The sequence below is a fragment of the Eptatretus burgeri genome, chromosome 7 (assembly GCF_056783735.1).
Source record: "Eptatretus burgeri isolate ZD-2024b chromosome 7, Ebu_testis_v1, whole genome shotgun sequence".
NCBI classification, from domain to species: domain Eukaryota; kingdom Metazoa; phylum Chordata; class Myxini; order Myxiniformes; family Myxinidae; genus Eptatretus; species Eptatretus burgeri.
Genome location: NC_140967.1, coordinates 85,486,977 through 85,506,373, shown reverse-complemented (window position 1 = coordinate 85,506,373; position 19,397 = coordinate 85,486,977). Strand labels below are relative to the sequence as shown.

At 40.6% G+C, this 19,397-nt stretch overlaps 1 protein-coding gene across 3 annotated transcripts in view; it reads left to right on the top strand.

The window, feature by feature from the left end:
* Window positions 1-19,397, top strand: part of KIF16B (kinesin family member 16B) — a 131,061-nt gene that overhangs the window by 52,419 nt on the left and 59,245 nt on the right. For 2 of the 3 annotated variants that reach the window (XM_085889351.1, XM_085889352.1), the window contains 11 exons: window positions 138-203; window positions 287-346; window positions 702-821; window positions 917-968; window positions 3,148-3,285; window positions 4,418-4,500; window positions 5,059-5,147; window positions 9,686-9,739; window positions 12,266-13,346; window positions 16,363-16,604; window positions 16,763-16,927. In XM_085889351.1, coding sequence (XP_085745477.1) covers window positions 138-203; window positions 287-346; window positions 702-821; window positions 917-968; window positions 3,148-3,285; window positions 4,418-4,500; window positions 5,059-5,147; window positions 9,686-9,739; window positions 12,266-13,346; window positions 16,363-16,604; window positions 16,763-16,927 — 2,150 coding nt within the window. The remainder of the gene's footprint in view (window positions 1-137; window positions 204-286; window positions 347-701; window positions 822-916; window positions 969-3,147; window positions 3,286-4,417; window positions 4,501-5,058; window positions 5,148-9,685; window positions 9,740-12,265; window positions 13,347-16,362; window positions 16,605-16,762; window positions 16,928-19,397) is intronic. The other variant, XR_015060327.1, reaches the window with a different exon arrangement.

The window sequence follows — 19,397 nt, the reverse complement described above, 5'->3', positions numbered from 1 at the left end:
TCCCATACATTTACCTTTGTTAATGCATGCTTCCATTTTGCAGTGCAGAGTTTGTGTAGCCATTTGTACACACAACCTATTGCATGTATATTACCTTGCCTCCACCTCCCCCCCCTTCCCTTATTTCCTTTGATCAGAATGCTTTGTTGGATTCGCCTACAGCTCTAAGCATGGAAAGGAAACTGCATCAGAACGAGGCTAGGGTAAGTAAAGTTTCGCTTTTAAAAATTCACATGCACTTATTTTCATCACAACTTTTTCAACCGTTATCATTTTTCATTTTCAGGTGGAAGAGTTGACCAAAGAATGGACAAATAAATGGAATGAAACTCAGAATATACTTCGGGTAGGCCTTTGTCATGGTTCTTGTATGTGTCGACCAGTATTCCAAATGAACGGATACCTGCATTTAGGCTTGCCTGTATCAAAGTAGAAATGTTATAAATAATTCGTTGTTCTTGTAGAACGTTCAACTTCTGAAGCATCCACGTTTACATTGTCAGTCAGCGGAATACTGATTTACAATACGTATATACGTCATGAAGGACCAATAATCCAGTCGCAGATTTGCAGTCGCAAAAATGTCAAAACATACATACCTCTTGTTCTGTGACTTGATGCACAACTGAAATACGAATAACTTTGTTTGTTGTTAGATTTGTAATTGTGTCTCCAAAATATACCATTTGACTGTGATCCAGGAGCAGACACTTGCTTTGAGAATGGAAGGCATTGGCGTAGTACTAGACTCTGAACTTCCACACCTCATAGGCATTGATGATGATCTACTCAGCACAGGAATCATTCTCTATCATCTCAAGGTGAGTGATTGGGGTTTGGTGACTGCAGGCCTGTTTGAAACCATGGATTGGAGTGGTGTTTTCCTATTGATTTTAATTCTTGTGTGTTCTTGCAGGAAGGAAGGACATATGCGGGAAAGGAAGATGTGGAAAATGAGCAGGATATTTGTAGGTTTTGTTTTGGATATGATGCATGTTATTGTGAATGTAAAAGACTAGATTTTGGGGGTTTATCAACAATTAGTCCAGTGTTATATAATTTCAATCAAATATTTGAGATTAGCAAACTGATGCATTTTCATAACGTTTTGGTGTACTGATTTAGAAAACCAATGTTTCCATTTGTGGTCTGTATGATGGCCATTTTGGATTTCAAAATACCGACCATTTTGACCAGGTTGCTCCATAGACCACATGCCACCTCAAGTTTTACTTCGAAAGAAAGAGATATCCACACCAGTAAAGCAAATATCCGTGTCGGAAACCATCGAGCACTTTTGTATGCCTCGTATGACTGGGTAACATCATTTGCTTTGTGCGGTGTGTGGCTGTTGATGCTATGCCCTCTTTCGGGGAAGGCACAAATTTGTAATTTGTTTAGGCTGCCGGTGATAGCTCGCCTACTCTTCTTGAAGGACATCCAACAACTAATGCCGGCAGATGGACATCCAGTTGAACGTCCATCTGAGGGACGGCACACGCATTGATTAATCACCCTCCCTGTGAACCACCAGGATGACATTTAATAGCTGGGTCGGGATTCAAACCCAGGCTAGACAGCTTACAGACTTGTGCTAACCTCTTGGCTACCCTGCCAGCCACCTTGAAAGATATTGAGAAGAAAATTACTCCAATGTTAGAAGAAGTAAAACTGTAGTGAACACGATGCATACATTTAGAGTGCAACTCTAATTATTTTTGTCATTCTTAAATGTTGGATTATGACAGCTTCTGAATAAGAGGTACAGTACAGAAATGAAACTGAAATAGTTTGGTTACACATTTGTGTACAGTGGTCCTGGAAAAAAAGTGTCATGGAATTTTAGTATTTGGTCATGGAAAATTCATGGAATTTTTTTTTATTCGGGTGCAGGAACCCTGATCTGTGACAGGTGTGACTTATTAGATTACAGAGGAATTCCTTTGCAATGGCAAATGCATTATGAGAAATCATGATAGCGGCCTCAATTTCAATGATTGCACTATGCTCAAATGTAGATTTACCACTAAAATGAAGAGGCCAGATTGCTTGGAATCCAACATATTGGGAAACACAGGTTCGAAACTGGAGAGTTCAAGGAACACCTTAACCCTGTGCAGTCTTGAGAAAAAAGGACATGGGCGGAGTCTGTGAGTAGCAAATTTGATTGGTCGAGACGACGGAAAATACCATAATATTTTGTCCAAGTACTGCGAAACGGAAAGTTTTTCAAAGTGCCAAACAGGTGATTTGTGTTGTCATTGTGTTCAAGTATATAATGCAAATGAAATAAAATAAAGATTTTAAATGTTGTAGAAATTTTTTTTTCGGAAGTTTACCAGCATTGATGTTTTTTTTCTTTTGTTCTTTTAGACCACATTATTTACCATGTTCCCTTAATTATTTGTGCCTGTTGTTTGTCTCCCTTATGACATCCCTAAAAACAGTAAATTTCCTGTTTGGAATGATTTTAAATTTTGTTTGGTTGGCAGACAGTGTAAATTTTTTTTTTACCTTACTCCTCTCTGCGCATGCACGATCATGACGCGTGTAAAGCCAAAGTACTGCGAAACTCCAGGTTCATTTTCCAATTTGTGTTCACAATATAACATTCAATTGAAAGTACTTTGTTCCTCGATCCTAAACCGACATTTCTGGACACACACACACACACACACACACACACACACACACACACACACACACACACACACACACACACACACACACACACACACACACACACACACACACACACACACACACACACACACACACACACACACACACACACACACACACACACACACACACACACACACTTAACCAATCGTTTAATCCTGCCTTTTGCTTCATGCATGCACTGGCTAATGAGAGCCATTTTGAAAACTAAGATTGCTACCAACAGGAATGGAAATATAATGGAAACATTGCTTTTCCAATTCAGTACACCGTAAAAATTAGAGAAATGTATACATAGTACCGGCAGATCTCCAAGCATTGTATTATGCAAAATTGTTTTTATTCTATGGGTCTTCTTTCTTGATATAAAACTGAATGTGTTGTAAAGCGGTGAAAGTTATGAATGATGTGTGGTTTCCACCTCCCCCTGCACCTCCCTGCCTCTTGTGATTGTACATTGGCCAGGCCTGCATGCTGCTGATCTGGAGAAGGTGCACTGCTTTTTTGAGAACAATAATGCAGTGGTTACTCTTGTACCTCTTGATGGCTCCCAATGCTCTGTAAATGGGCAGCTTGTGACAGAGCCCACACAGCTAAGTCAAGGTCTCTGATACTTTTACGTTTTTTTTTTTTTTGAATACCATAAACGTCAACAAATTATGGCTGAATCTGACACAAAATAATATTTTTTATTAAAAATGCACTGATATTGCATGCTTTTGCCTCTCAATTACGATGAGGAAATTGTACATTCATTCAGATATTGTAGGTTTCCTCATGTTCGGGTGTTTGAACAGAACAGAATTGCACTTACAGGTTTTTTTTTCATAGAAGACCCTACAAGAAGGTGGGAATAATTGGCATCCTTAAGGTAGTAGTAGTCGTAGATTATGCCTGGTGTTGGCTTAATGGTTAGGGTGGCGGGCTTGGGATCCTCGGGTCTTTAGTTCAAATCCTGCTCAGCCATTGAATTAAACCAGGTGGGGTTGACTCAGCCTGTCATCCTTCTGAGGTCGGCAAAATGAGTACCAGCTTGCTGGGATGATTGAGCCATTCGAGAATCCTGTGTCGGAGTGGCAACCTGTCCAGGATTGTGACAAAAAGCCCAGGAGACTGCTTTGGCAGCACCGATGCTCTGTACAGACTATGGTCCCAATGGATGGATGGGGTAAGTCGTAGATTGAAAGGCACTTAATCGGAGAAGAAATATGTTTATCATTCCACAGAACAGAGGCTCCTGGTCACTTCATTTAGTGGGAGATTAACTGAATAATTCAAGAGTTTTTTTTTTCTGAAATCTTTATTATTTTCCCAAAATTGGCCAAACCTTTCTCAATTCGATCGAAGGTCCATAAAAAGCAGGCAATATTTTTCTGTCTTACATCAGCACTTTGTAATCCTTCACGGTGGATGTCTAACCATTTTATTTCCCCAACACCACAATGTCTGAATTTTTGTCCAAATTATAGTTTTACTTTGACTACGTAATCACTTCTACTTTCCCAAGCTTTCGTTCATCTCCTAAGCAGTTTTCTGTGGCCATCGAAAACATTTTATTTTGTGCTCCTTCAGGAAACTTTTATTCTTCGTCTCTCTTTTTCATTTCTTGATAATCAAATATTTTTGTGTTTACACCTATAATTTTGTTTTTGGCAGTTAAATTTGAAACCATAAAACCTCGCTTGATTATGTGTGGCCACATAAGCACACCAAATGACATTTGACTTGATTTCAGGAGCTGTGATTTTACTCGGAAGGACAACTATGTTCAGATTCAACAATCCGAAAGAAGCTGCTCAGCTCAGGGAGAAAAGAAAAGTATGTCCAATTATTATTATTATTATTTTTTAATTCACAAAAATTGTGAAAGTTCAGGTTGGAAAGCAAAAGCACAACAACCTGTCCTGGCAAAGGCAAGAAAGGCTCAGCTCAATCATTTTGGTCATGTGAAGGCCTTTGTAGGGGACTGTACAGGTCATTTGTTTCCAGGTGTTAAAATCCCTCCAAGATGAGTGCGGTGGCACATACCTGCATTAGATGTGGCTCACTGTGGTTTTATTGTCCTACTTTTCCAATAAGGTTTTTCATTTCTCAGCACAAGGGGCTTGCATAGTCCCTGATGAAGGAGTTGTGGTTGAATTGTTAAATCTTAAAACTTCACATTTTTCAACAACAACAAAACTGAATTTGTTTGCCCTTGCATTTACTTTCAAATGATTATGGAATCTTTATAAAAATGGATTTAGTCGACTACAAATTATTTGTTTAAGATTATATTTCTAGGTTTGAGTGAGATGATGGTTTGTCCGATCAATAAGGATTCCTTCTGTGCTTTCATTCACTCGTACTCAAAATTGCATTGCATTGTTTTCTTAGAGCGGGATGCTGTCTGCCTTAAGTCTGTCCATGACTGACCTCTCCAAGTCTTGTGAAAATCTTTCCACTGTGATGCTTTATAATCCTGGGTAAGTCTTGATGCTTGGTTTGGTGTGTGAATGTGCATTTATTTATTTTATGATTGTTTGAAAAAAAAAGAAGTTATTACCTCCAACACCGCAGGTGGGCAGAGGTTATGTTTTCACCCATGCTTGTCTGTCTGGCTGTCTGTCTGTGAACAGGATATCTCAAAAAGTTGTGGATGGATTCAGACGAAATTTGTAAAACAGGTTGGGTGTAAGGGTTGTCCCATCTTAGATGATTGTTAGTTTGTTGAATAAGGACAAAAAAGATTAGATGTTGTTTTATGGTGAAGATCCGGACACTATAATTTTTCAAGTAATTCTTCACCATTGAGAGATTTGGGCTAAAAACGATATATAGCACGATATCTTAAAATGTTGTGGACTGATTCGGACAAAACTTGGTGGATGAGTTTGGTAGGTGACAAGAACAAGCTCATTAGATTTTGGAGGTCCGGATCCAGATCTGGCCTATCAGTAGGATACAAAACGTAAACTGTTCAGCCTGACAGAGGTATGCGCTGCTCTTCAGAGTGCAGTTCTTGTTGATATATTAGATGCATGTATACCCAAATAATTTTTAATTCCATAAGATATACAACATACGTGTTAATGCTGTAAAAATAAATAAAAACAACAGGTGGGATAAGCACCTGTAATGGTTATGACATGAGATAATGTTATGTCAAAGAATTAAAATTTAATGAGGAATAAGAATTGTGCAGACTATTTTTGAATCTCTGTCTACTGGACCCATTATTTGTTAGCCCCTCTGCAAGCTGTCACTCTATGGTTTGGTGTCCATCTACAAATTGTGTTGGCACAGGAAAATGAGGGAAGGGCAATATCTATTTTTGCCTCATGAGTGCATAGCGAAAAGCGGGGTGAGCAGTTGGTTCACTTTGTCCGTCGGTCTCTCTGTCTACCGTCTATGATTGAGGAACTACTTAATTTCAATTGAATATTGTATTTTGAACACTATAGAACACAAATTGGAACATATATCTCAACTCGAACCTGCAGTTTAGCAGGAATTTGGTAAATTCTATGGAATCTTGTCCCAAGTGTGCATAAATGCCACCTCAAGTTTTACTTCGAAAGAAAGAGATATCCACACCAGTAAAGCAAATGTCCGTGTCGGAAACCAGAGGAGAGGAGAGTGTAGAGGAGAGTAAGGTAATTACCTTCGTCTGTTTATCAGTCAAACAAAATTGAAAATCATTCCAAAGATGAAACTGTTTTTAGGGATGTCATAAAGGACAAACAGGTACCATTAACTAATTTAATGTGTAAAATAAGGTGGTGTAAAAGACGGTGCATCAATGGCGGTAAACCTTTGAATTTGTTTTCTACAGCCATTAAAATATTCATTTTATTTCAATTTAATTATATACTTGAACACTATAGAATACAAATCACCTTCTTACCGCTTCCAAAAACCGCCAGCGAAGTTCTACTTTGACAAAATATTGCACCATTTCGACTAATCAAATTTTCCACTCGCTCTCTTAGCATTGGGGAATATTGAGATTCAGACAAATCGCAGCTTGTCGGAAATGTAGATCGTGCTCGGAAATGCAAAGCAAGAGTTGAAAATTTGGTGGAGATCAGTCGAGCCCTGTTTCTTTCTATGATTTTCAGATATACATACATGCAATAATGAACTGACAAACATATATATATATATATATATATATATATATGTGCACACATACAGAGAATTGTCTTATTTAATATCATAGGATTCAATAATGAACAAAAAAGGAGCGCAACATGATGATGTTGGTTCTTTACAACGTCAAAAACTTCTAGGAATAAGATACCAACGATAGTCTAAGATGGGACAACCTTTTATATATATTTTTGATTCAGTGTCCCTCGAGTTAAATGCACTTGCTCAGAATCAATGCATTTGTCCTTCCATCCATCCATTGGGCCCATACTCTGTGCAGAGCATTGGTGCTGCCTAAGCAGTTTCCTTGACTATTGGGCACAATCCTGGATGGGTCACCACTCCGATGCAGGATACCAGCAAGCTGGCACTCATTTTGCCGACCTCGGAAGGACAGGCAGAATCGACCCCACCTGGTATTAATTCAACAGCCGAGTGGGATTTGAACTCAGGATCCTAAGATCCCAAGCCCACCACAAACTATGAAGCAAACACCAGGCATACTTGTCCTTCAAAATGTCTGTTCGTAAAATAGAGGTTTTCAGACTGCTTCTTCAGCCATGTCTTGTTGCTTCCATAATTTCCTTGTCAGCAGCAACACAGATTGAATTTCAAATATCAAAAACAGGTAATAGTCACTGCTGGCCAGTTCCTTATTGTATTGAGGAAGAGGGGGCGGGGTCAAGGTGCTCAAATTCACATAATCGTGCCCTCCACAAATTGCCCGTGTTGTGCACAGGTGTGTTGTAGTGAAGATGCAGCACATCTTTGGTTAACATTTCATGGTGTTTGTCCTTGGTGGCCTGCCACAATTTTTGTATGGGGCTGCCATAATCTTCCCCTGTGGTTGTTGTTTTGTGAAGCATTTAGTCAGTCAGCTGGATTAACTTTGGCATCCCAGGACATTGAAGCTGTGATCTTGCTGGCTGATGGTTGAGTGGTAAACTTATTGGGTTGTGGTGGGTGCTTGTGCTTCCATTGCATGGATTGCATTTGGTTCAGGATTATAGTGAAGCAGCAAAGTTTAACTATCAGTTTCAAGATGAGTTATAAAGTGAGCTGGATCCCCATTGAGCGTCTCTAAGTTTGCAACAAAATACCAGCAATTACTTTTGACTGCAAGTCCCGAGGTTTCATTTGACCCATCTTACTGAGTCAATGGACGTGCCTAAGTATTTGCGGATGTTGGTGAAAACGCTGCCTTGAGAAATTCTAAGTTCAATGGATATTTTTTGCAACCTCAATATGGCGATGCTCCATGAGTAATATCTCCACTTGGGGGGCAACCATTTGTGGGCCAGTCATGTATGTCAGTCATCCTAACCTGAGGTCATCCCAAAAGGAATTTAGTCCACACTTAGTCAGCCACTTATTTGGCTATTGTAGAATGTGACAGTACACCTTTGCAAACTCACCACCAGGTGTTTCTGAATTTATTTGGAGCTTGCACCTTCTTTTCATAAGTGTATTACACCCCAATGCTCAACATGAATTGGATCCATGATTACTTGACATGCACATGGAATTTTAGTGCAAGAGGAGGCCACTCGGCTCATCATGCCTGCACTATACCAACACCAGATATTTCCAAGTCCTGCCAATATCCCTGTACCCCTCTATCTCCAATGCTTCTAGGTACCTATCTAATTCCAATTTAAAACGATCTACTCTCTTAGCTGCCAGTACCTTTCAAGGGAAACTATTCCATGAAATTAACTTCTCCAACTGAAAGACGTCTGTCTTAATACTGTCCTTACTCTACTCTTCTTTACTTTCGGGCTATGACCCCTGGTCCTCACATCACAAGCTTCTAGATTTTCGTATACTCTGTAGTGACGCAATGACAGATTCATTAAACTAATGGCCTATAACAATCATACGTGCAAGCTTATAATGAGCAAAAAAACCTTGCGGCTCGGGTGTCAAGGAATAGCATATTCCTATAAGTTTTTGAGTGTCGCTCATCATGCAATTATTCGAGAAATGTTTTCCGCTGTCACACGAAGGATTATTCCAAGTTTGTACAAGTGTATTTGATCGATTTTTTTTTTTTCTTCCCACCTGATACCGAGCTACACTATAAAATTGAACTCATGCATCTTTACCATAAAAGTAAATTTGTATATTTATATATGCTTCAAAGACTAAAAATCTACTGAACTAAATTTTATATTTTGCCCAATAGTACCCCAAGAATGGTTTCTATCTGGGGGGGGGGAAGAAGATCAGGGTGGGATAGAGACCACAATTCTCTCTGTAAATGTGCATTACATAGTGCCACCTGATGGTAGTCGGTATTATAAATCATCATCTTCTCCTATAAAATATAAAATATATAATTCACTGCTAAAGAAAGTTTAAACAACTTGATGATGTGCTTTATGGTGACGTTAAAATCTGAGTGAGAACAATACAAGATTTTCAAAATGTTTCATTTCACTTGTTTTAAGCGGAGCTTCAAACCAAAGCATCCAACACTGAGTTTCGCAGCGAAGTGGAAGTGATTTTTGCTCGCACCGTATATAAGCAGCAAAGATGACCAACAACGGTGATGTTGGTTGATTTCCTACCAGATGGAAGATTACCTTGGGCATATGATAGGGTGAATAGAACAGAATGTTTGTGAAGTACGACATGCCATCTTTTGATTAAATCCGTCAGCAAAGCGATGGGTAAAAATGCGGAGTGTAATAATAATTCTCGTTGGCTGTTCCTGCTTTGATATGATAGTTGAATGACTGAAGCATCTCACTTTACTTCATCACACTCTTGCACACATTCTTCCCATACACACCCACTTTTCTTATTTGATCTCCAAAAGGTAGTTTTGAGAAGTACTACAACTTCTCCCTCCCTCCCTACCCCATTCAAGGTTGGAGATTGAAAGGCAACAGAAAGAAGAAATGGAAAAACTGAAACACAAAAGGTGTGTGACCTTGCTACGTTGAAATGGAGAAGCCTTTATGCCATTGAACTTACTGTTCCAACAGTTGTATTCCACCTTTTAATTATTAATATGCAGCAGCATTGTGTTTCTTTGGATGGATGGATTTATTCTTCTATTGATCACTAATCATAAGTCTGAAAACTAAAACCAAAACAAAAATGGAATGCATTGTCATTCATCGGGAGAGATATTTTTGTATGTTGTCACAGGTGTAAAGGCCCTGTCACACCTTGACGATTTAGCCAACGTATGCCTGACGTATACAAAATTGGGCTAAAACGCCGGCACACGTCGAATACGTTATGGGTAAGTTTGTATACGTTAAGAGCACGCTGGCATACGTCGTAGTATGCTGGCATACATCATAGTACGCTGGCATACGTCGGGAAATTTCAAGCATGGAAAATTTGTCTAACAGCTCGGCGAACTACGACGTTTGCCAGCGTGCTCTTAACGTATACAAACTTACCCATAACGTATTCAACGTGTGCCAGCTTGGTTCGGCAAATTTTTCATACGTCAGCATACGCTGGCTAAAACGTCAAGGTGTGACAGCGGCTTCACACTTCGATGTCGAGTGCGGTTATGATTTGAATCGTCGAGCCGCAGCCTATGAATAGCCTACGCCACGTGATCGTCGGCGATACGCTGCCGCGCGCTATGCATGAGTTAGACTATCGTTGGGCATAGGTTGTGAACGCCGACAACACGTTCAGCATTCGTTGGTATAAGTTATCGATATGTGATTAAAACGTTCTGTGTACGTTACTAATACGTTATGCATACGTCCAACACATTATTATACGCCCAAAACTTAAAAAAAAACATCAATAGTTCAACGTACGCCAGCGTTTTACATACATTTTGAGACCTTGCCATACGCTGGCTAAAACGTCAAGGTGTGACAGCCCCTTAATGGAGGCATGAATTGTTTTTGGTGTTTGCCAATTGTAGGATATGGAAGAAAATGTATTTTACTGTATAACGTATTTATTTATTTCCATGATGAGTATCAACAGCTTATTTGCTGTCAGGTTCTTCCTTTGCATTATGTGAAACTTGTTTAAGTCATAAGATGCCACCTTTCCAACAAGTCAGTTCATCAAATTTCTGCCCTGCGAGAGCTGTCCCGGTCAACTGTAAGTGCTGTTATTGTGAAGTGGAGATGTCTAAGAGCAACAACAGCTTGGCAGCGAAGTGGTAGGCCACACAAGCTCACAGAACGGGACTGCCGAATGCTGAAGTTCACAGAACGGGACCACCAAGTGCTGAAGCTCGCAGAATGGGATCACCAAGTGCTGAAGCTCACAGAATGGGACCGCCGAGTGTTGAAGTACGTAGCGTGGAAAAATCTTCTGTCATCGGTTGCAACACTCACAACTGAGTTCCAAACTGACTGGAAGCAACGTCAGCACAAACACTGTTCGTTGAGAGCTTCATGAAATTGGTTTCCATGGCCGAGCAGCTTCACACAACCGGAAGATTACCATGTGCAATGCCAAGCGTCAGCTGGAGTGGTGTAAAGCTCACTACCCTACGGACTCTGGAGCAGTGGAAACATGTTCTCTGGAGTGATGAATCACGCTTCACCATCTGGCAGTCCGATGGATGAATCTGGGTTTGGCGGATGCCAGGAGAACGCTACCTGCCAGAATGCATAGTGCCAACTGTAAAGTTTGCTGAAGGAGGAATAATGATCTGGGACTGTTTTTCATGGTTCGGGCTTGGCCCTTCATTCCAGTGAAGGGAAATCTTAACGCTACAGCACACTATGACATTCTAGACAATTCTGTGCTTCCAACTTTGTGGAAACAGTTTCGGGAAGGTCTTTTCCTATTTCGGCATGACAATACCCCCGTGCATAAAGATGGTTTGTCGAGATTGGTGTGGAAGAACTTGACTGGTCTGCACAGAGCCCTGACCTCAACCCATTGAACACCTTTGGGATGAATTGGAACGCTGACTGCGAGCCAGACCTAATCGCCCAACATCAGTGCCTGACCTCACTTATGCTCTTGCAGCTGAATGGAAGGAAATCCCTGCAGCAATGTTCCAACATCTCATGAAAAGCCTTCCCAGAAGAGTGGAGGCTGATATAGCAGCAAAGTGGGGACAAACTCCATATTAATGCCCATGATTTTGGAATGAGATGTTGGATGAGCAGTTGTCCACATACTTTTGGCCATGTAGTGTATTTGGGCATTTATACCTTTTAGTTTTAGTTTTCTTTGTAATGTGAAGGAAACAAAATAGTTGTTTATTTTAATTTTACAAGTCAAATTTGGAGATCATTTTCCGAGTTGCCTTTTATTGTCTTGACATCATGTATTCACTGTATGTTTTAATGTCATGATAAGAAGCCCAAATTTGATTCGTAAATCATAAATATTTAGTAGTTTTCTCAAGTGTTACTTGGCCATGATCTTTGTATCCTTGTAAGTTTGTTGGAATGGATTAAATATCTATTTACTTGCAAACGTATTTATGCTGACCTTGTTTTAACAGGTTGGAGATAGCGGAGATTGAGGAGAAACAGCGTGTCGCCAAAGCAGAGCTGGAACGCATGCAGGAGGAAATGGAGAGCCAAAGGATGGAAACGACAAAGGTTCAACAGCAGATGAAACGGCAGGAAGAAAGCTTGAAACGGAGAAGCCAAGATATTGACAATAGATTCAAAGACTTCCTTGCTGAGAAGGAGCGGTTTGAAGAAGAGCGACAGAAAGGGAAGGAAGAGATTGCGCTTCAGCGAGTACAACAAGAACAAGAGATCGAGACGCGTGTGCAAGATGAACTCCAGCGGCTGAAGGATTTGCATGATCAAGAGAAGGCTGCCAAGTTAAAGATTTTGAAAGAGTTGGAACGGTTAAGGCAAGAAAAAGAAGAGCAGAGTGCCAAGCTCGAATCAGAAAAACGTCGCTTGGAAGCACAGGAACAAGAGCAGTTTGCCATGGTGAAACGAATCCATGGGGAGCTGCAGGAGCAACAGGAATTAATTGGGCTCCACAAATTTATGAACCACCAGCGACTTCATGAAAAAAAACAGGCACTTGAGGATCTTCGAACTTTCTTGCTGTTGAAAAAGGAAGTTCCAAATGATGGTAGTGGTGATTTAGGGAATGTGCATCAAGCTGAGCAGACTTACCTGAAATTAAAGCAAAATCAGGTGGAGGTGCTTTCGAATTTCGAATCGGAACTTGAACTGGAGATGCAAGGCTTGGAGACTGACATAGAGATGGAGCAGGATGTATTTGAGGAAATGCAGGAAAGTTTATGCAGTGGAATAGTTATTGGTTCCGAAGAGGTTAATAAGGAAGAGGAGTCACTGCATCACACTGAGCAGAGTCTATTGGTCAAAAAGAGGCGGTTAAAGTGTTTGAAAAATGAGACCTTGTTTTCTGTCAGAGAAGAAAAGCAGAGAGCTGAGGAAATTCTGGAACAGGGTTTGGGCAATCTCGATACGACATTGTGCCAAGTAGAGCAGGAGCTGGAGGAGACTGAGGAAAAGTTGTTTGAGCACCGGGAAAACCAGAATCAGTTGCAGCTTCTTCAGCAGACATTTGAATTCACGACCAACGTGGCTCGCCAGGTATGTTTGCACACATTGCTCACAAAGTGATGTCCCTTCTACAATTGCAATCGAAAATCTTTAAATTAGTATCACAGTTTGCCTGATGCAATATACCCGTTTGTATTTTGAACGCAAATTTGACCATGTTTCATTTATTAATTTGTTCTAATGATTACATCACTTTTGAAGTGCAGTTATAGTCGTTCATAATTTTCACCCCCATTCAAAGTCTACACCCCCTTTCAAAATTTTCACCTTTTGTTGCCTTATAGCCTGGAATTAAATTGCATCAAATCAGACTTTTCCCACCTTTATTTACACATCGTAACCCACAACTTCCAAGTGAAAAACAAATTTCAGAAAATTAATTAAGAATACAAAACTAGAATATCTTGGTTGGATAAGTGTCCACCCCCCTGAGTTAAACTTGGTGGAAACACCTTTGACAGCAATTACAGCTGTGCGTCTGTTGGGATAGGTCTCTACCAACTTTTTGTACACCTTGATTGGACAATATTTGCCCATTCTTCTGTACAAAACTGGTCAAGCTCAGTCTAGTTGCGTGGGGCGCATTGATGGACAGCAATCTTCAAGTAATGCCACAGATTTTCTGTTGGATTTCGGTCAGGGCTCTGACTGGGCCACAAAAGGACATTTATCTTTTTGTTCCTGAGCCACTCCAGTGTAGCTTTTGCCGGCTATGTGCTTTGGATCGTTGTCGTGTTGAAAGGTGAACTTCTGTCCCAATTTCAGCTTTCTTGCAGAGGGCAGCAGGTTTTCCACCAGGATTTTTCTGTATTTTGCTCCATCCATTTTCCCTTCGATCTTGACAAGTGCCCCAGTCCCTGCTGATGAGAAACATCCCCATTGCATGAAGCTGGCACCACCATGCTTCACAGTTGGGTTGGTGTTCTTTTGGTGATGTGTTGTGTTGTGTTTGCGCCAAATGTAACATTTTGCATTTCGGCCAAAAAAGTTCCATCTCATTTTTCATCAGACCACAAAACTTTTTTGCCAGCTAGCTTCAGTATCTCTGGAGTAGTTGCATGCATACCTCAAATGGGACTTAAGGTGGGCTTTTTTGAGTAATGGCTTCCTTCTTGCCACCCGACCGTGTAGGCCAGACTCTTGGCGTGCTTGGGATATTGTTATCACATGCACACAGTGACCAGTCTTTTCCATAAAGGTCGCAAGCTCTTTCAAATTTTACATTGGCTTCTTGGTGGCTTCTCTCATCAGTCTCTTCCTTGCTTGGTCATCCAGTTTGGAGTGATGGCCTGATCTTAGCAGGGTCTTCGTGGTACCTTATGCCTTTCACTTCTTATTGATGACTGTGCTCTTGACTGTGCTCCAAGGATTATTCAAGGCCTTTGAAATATTTTTATACCCATCCCCTGATTTGTGCCTTTCTACAACTTTATCCCAGAGGTTTTTTGCAAGTTCCTTGGTGATCATGGTCGAGTCTTTGCTGTGAATTGCACTACCCAGGAACAGCTGATTTTATTCTTAAATAATCAGAATAAGTACAATTTAACATCAGTGGAGGCCAATTAACTTGGTGTGTGATATTGAATGTGATTGGTTACACCTGAGTTAATTTACCATTGCTATTTTTAGGGTGGTAGACACTAATTCAACCAAGATATTCTAGTTTTGTATTTTTAATTGATTTTTTGAAATTTGTCGAATTTGTTTTTCACTTGTAAGTTGTGGGTTGCGATGTTTAAATAAAGGTGGCAAAAGTCTGATTTAATGCAATTTAATTCCAGGCTATAAGGCAACAAAAAGTGTAAATTTTGAAAGGGGGTGTAGACTTTCTATTGGTATTGTATATACAGTAGTTGTATGCTGTTTGAGGTAGTTAACCTCGAGTTTAGGACAAGATTTTAGAATTTGATTCAGCTCTAGCACATTTAAATGGTCAACTCGAACGACGCTCGCAAGAGCGCATGCCTCTGCCAGGCTGAACAGTTTATGTTTTGTTTCCCACCGATAAGCTGGATCTACATCCAGACCTTAACCAAAATCGAATCGACTTGTTATTGTCACCTAACTAACTCGTCCACCAAGTTTTCTCATAACTCATCCACAACGTTTTGACATTATGCCATAATGCCGTGTATAGTTTTTGGCCCCATCTAAAAATTGTGATTAATCACTTAAAAATTATAGCGTCCGGATCTTCACCAAAATCTAAACAATTTGGTCTTGTCATACACCCAACCTGTCAACCATGTTTTGGCCAAATCCGTTCATACCCTTTTGAGATATCCTGCTCACAGGCAGAAACAAACTGACAAACTGGGATGAAAACATAACCTCCTCCCACCTTTGATGGTGAAGGTAATTAGTGTATTTATTGAAATGATAAAAAAATGTTATTTAAAATTGACTTTTGATGGTGATTTTAGTCGGAATAAACTAAAATTCATACAAGTAGGTGTGAACATTTGGGAGTGAAAGAAAGGGAGGTACAGTATACTCGGTCCAAGAGTACTGCACAATGAAAGAGGAAGCTGAATCTGTTCTTGCAGAGTGATTCCTATGCACAGAGAATGCACCTGAGGATTTTTTTTAATGAATGCCCAGGCCCTGCAGTTTGTTAACTACTTGACTGTGTGTCACTCATTTCCTTTCTTTTGAGGAGTGAACTGCTGCAGTCTGGAGTCAGTAACTTGATACTTTTTTTTTTTTGTAAAGGTAATAGAAGACATCATAAGATTTTTGTGTTGGTTTCATCCAACCTTTAAAATATAATATATGCCATAGCTTGACAGGTGAATGGAATTTCACTTTTGCTGGGTAACCACCTGTCTGGGTTCCAATGTTCTCTGAAGCATCTTTCCACTCAATGTAATGTTTACCTGTTGCTAGGAAATGAGCTGCCTGGTGCCAAATTATTGAATGTTATGATTGGAATTTTCACATTTCCAATGTCCTCTTACTTTATTGCATTGTGTTTAGAAACAACCATCAGTTTTATGCTAATGGCTATGCCAAGGATCCCCCCCCCTCTCACATGGGCTGAGAGCAGGAGGAGAAGGTGCGGGAGAAAGAGAAAGAGATTCTGGAGAGGCAGGAAAAGCAGCAGCAGGAGGCGTTAGAGCGCACTGCTGCAAGCCTCATCTATAAGCTGCAGCGCATGACTCTGGATGAGCAGGCACGACTCAGGGAGAACAAGCGAAAGCTATCTGTGTTGCCTGAAGGAGTGGAGGAGGCTGACCTTAGGGTCTCGCTTGAGAAGCAGGAGAAAGAGCTGGACCAAGAAAAGGATAGGTGTGCTCATATATGACAATTCATTGTGACATTGTTTTTTTGACAGACACTGTTTAATTTATACATTACGTAGTATCATTTGCTGTCTAATTTGGGTGAGCACCAGTTAAACATTTGACCTTTGGTTGGCGAGGACTTTCTGCTTCTCATTATTGCAGATTGGAGCAAGAGATTCATCAGCTGAAGAATATGACTCAGCAATGTGAGGATGGTCATGGACGTCACTCGAAGGACCACCGTGCCAGATCTTGCCTCAAGGCCACAGAAACCCCTTTGCTTGGCAAGCCCACTACAGGAAGCAAGACTTTATTGGACCGTTATCAGTATGCTACCTTCCACAAATGATTAATTTGAGGGTTTCTCCATGTTATACCTAGTTTGAGCAAAATAGAAACACATCCTAGGCCTTGTGAAATATTGTCACCGTAGTATGCAGTACTAAATGTCTGGCAAATTCACAAATTTCAAGTAAGCTTTGTGGATTGGCTTCTGGCATTCTCATCTGAACCCCTGGCTCATCATGTCAGAAATGCAGGTTAAAATCTCTTGTACCATGTGTTTGTCTTTTGTTTACTATTGTCTGTGTAATTCATGTTAAAGTCCACTGATCTCTGCAAATGTCTTTGTCTTGCATGTAATTCATGTACAAGCTCCTCCATTAACATGAGATGATTGGAAAAATATAATTTTGAAGCAGCACAATTCCAAGTACATGTTGTAATCCTGTTGCTTCATGGCCATGATATTATGTCATGGAATAGGTTGTTGATGTGTGAATGTTGAGCTGGCTGTTGTAGTATGCATTTGTTTATATGACAAGAAAATATGGGGTTGTGCTTTTGCAACCAAAGGTTGGATTGTACCTTGTGCTAACTTTGGCACCTTTACATTTTCTCTTCTTATAATCTCTACACTGTTATTGTAGTACTATTATATCATTCTTTATTTTTGATTGCTGGCTGATGACCAAGTATGTGTCCAAAAGGAATATTTGGGGATAACATACATGTGCTTGGGGGTTGACAGGATGGCCTCGAGGTATGCACACTCACCTCGAGGCTGTTCTGCTTGTGTTTGAATTCTGATCCAGCTATAAACTGTGATCCTGGTGTTTGGTAGGGTGATTCATCAATGTGTGTAGCATCCCCTGAATGGATGTTAAACTGGGTGTCCTGTCTGTCAGCATTATTAGTTGGTGGACGTTAAAGATCCCACGGTGTCATTCACAAAGAGTAGGTGATCTTTCACCAGCACCATTAACAAATGACAAATTACTGCCTTAACTACTGCTGGGAGATGGGTGGTAAACTGCCTCGCATGATTCTAGGCACCGAGAAACTGCTTCGACAGAACCAACATTCTGAAACAGAGTATGGTACATCACATTGGACATGTGCTTGATCTGCTTTATGATTGGCTTTTATCCCAAAAGATACAAATTCCTGTCTAGCATCTTGCTTTGCTGATAAAAAGATTTATCTTTGGTATTGAAGGTGCCAGCTCCAAATAAATGCAGGGTTGCTGACTTTAAGGATGGACATGAGTTCCTTGAAGATGACTCCAGGTAAGGATGGACAGCAGATGTGACCAGTCCACATGCTATTCCATGGTTGAGGCATTGATAGTATCGGTTCACCGCTCTAATGTCGCCGTAGGATGGACGGCAGATGTGACCAGTCCACATGCTATTCAGTCCACATGCTATTCCCTGGTTGAGGCATTGATCATGTCGGTTCACCACTCTAACGTCGCCGAAATATCCATGTAATTTAGAATTTTTGAATGCAGCAATATCACCAATATCCAAGTACACTTGGGTATATCCAAGTTCTCAGCAAGATCAGTTTCCCAAAACCTCAACACTTTCAATTGACTGCATTGGCAGGCATAATGTTGCGAACTGTTCAATGCAGAGTCGGTCGACTTTATTACTCATCTGGTAATCGATGACGAAATGTGGCTTGACCACCGGGATCCTGAAAGTGAATTTGTATCCATGTATGGCAATTGAAGCACAGTACATCACCATCAGCCGAAAAAGAAAAAAAAATCGCACCCAACACTCAGCTAGAAAGGTCCTTTTTCCGGGATGCCAAGAGGATGCTGCCGGTTGAAGTTCCAGCTCTGTCTACTGATTCACTGATTGAGAAAATGATTGAAGCACTCGCTTCTTGGAAAGAAAGATGGAAAGAGCAACTTGGAAACTTTTTTTTTTTCTGGTGGCAATAGTAGTACGAAGGACAAATGGAGACAGTGCTTTGAAGTCAAGGTACATTATTGAAAAAATAGTGTGTGTAGGTCTTGATGGCACCTTTTCATCTGTTCTCCAAAGCCAACATCCTTTCAGGCAGCTTTTTTGTCTTGCTTGAACTGTTATATAAATTATCTCTTCCTCTGACAAACTCTGCCATTTTGAAGATATTTTGTATTTATAATGTCAAATATATTGTCTTAACAGCAAGAGAGTGGCAGCATCACATCTCTCAGCTTGGTGGTTGAGTGGGTAAAGCCTTGTTGCATTGCCCTTACTGAGGTGAGTTTGACTCCTTTTACTGCTAAAATCTGGCCTGGAGATAAGTTGAGCATCATGAGTCTATGTTCCGACAGACACACCACTGTGGTGGCCACTGACCTCCATAAGGTTATGGGGCCATCACCACTCCATCCCTCACGGCATTCCCTGAGATTAAAACCTTGTTCAGCACCTTAAATAATAAGATTCAATTCAGTCAGGTCAGGTCAGGTATGGGAGCATGTGCCAGAACAGCGCATCGCTGCGTCCACTTTCCGCCG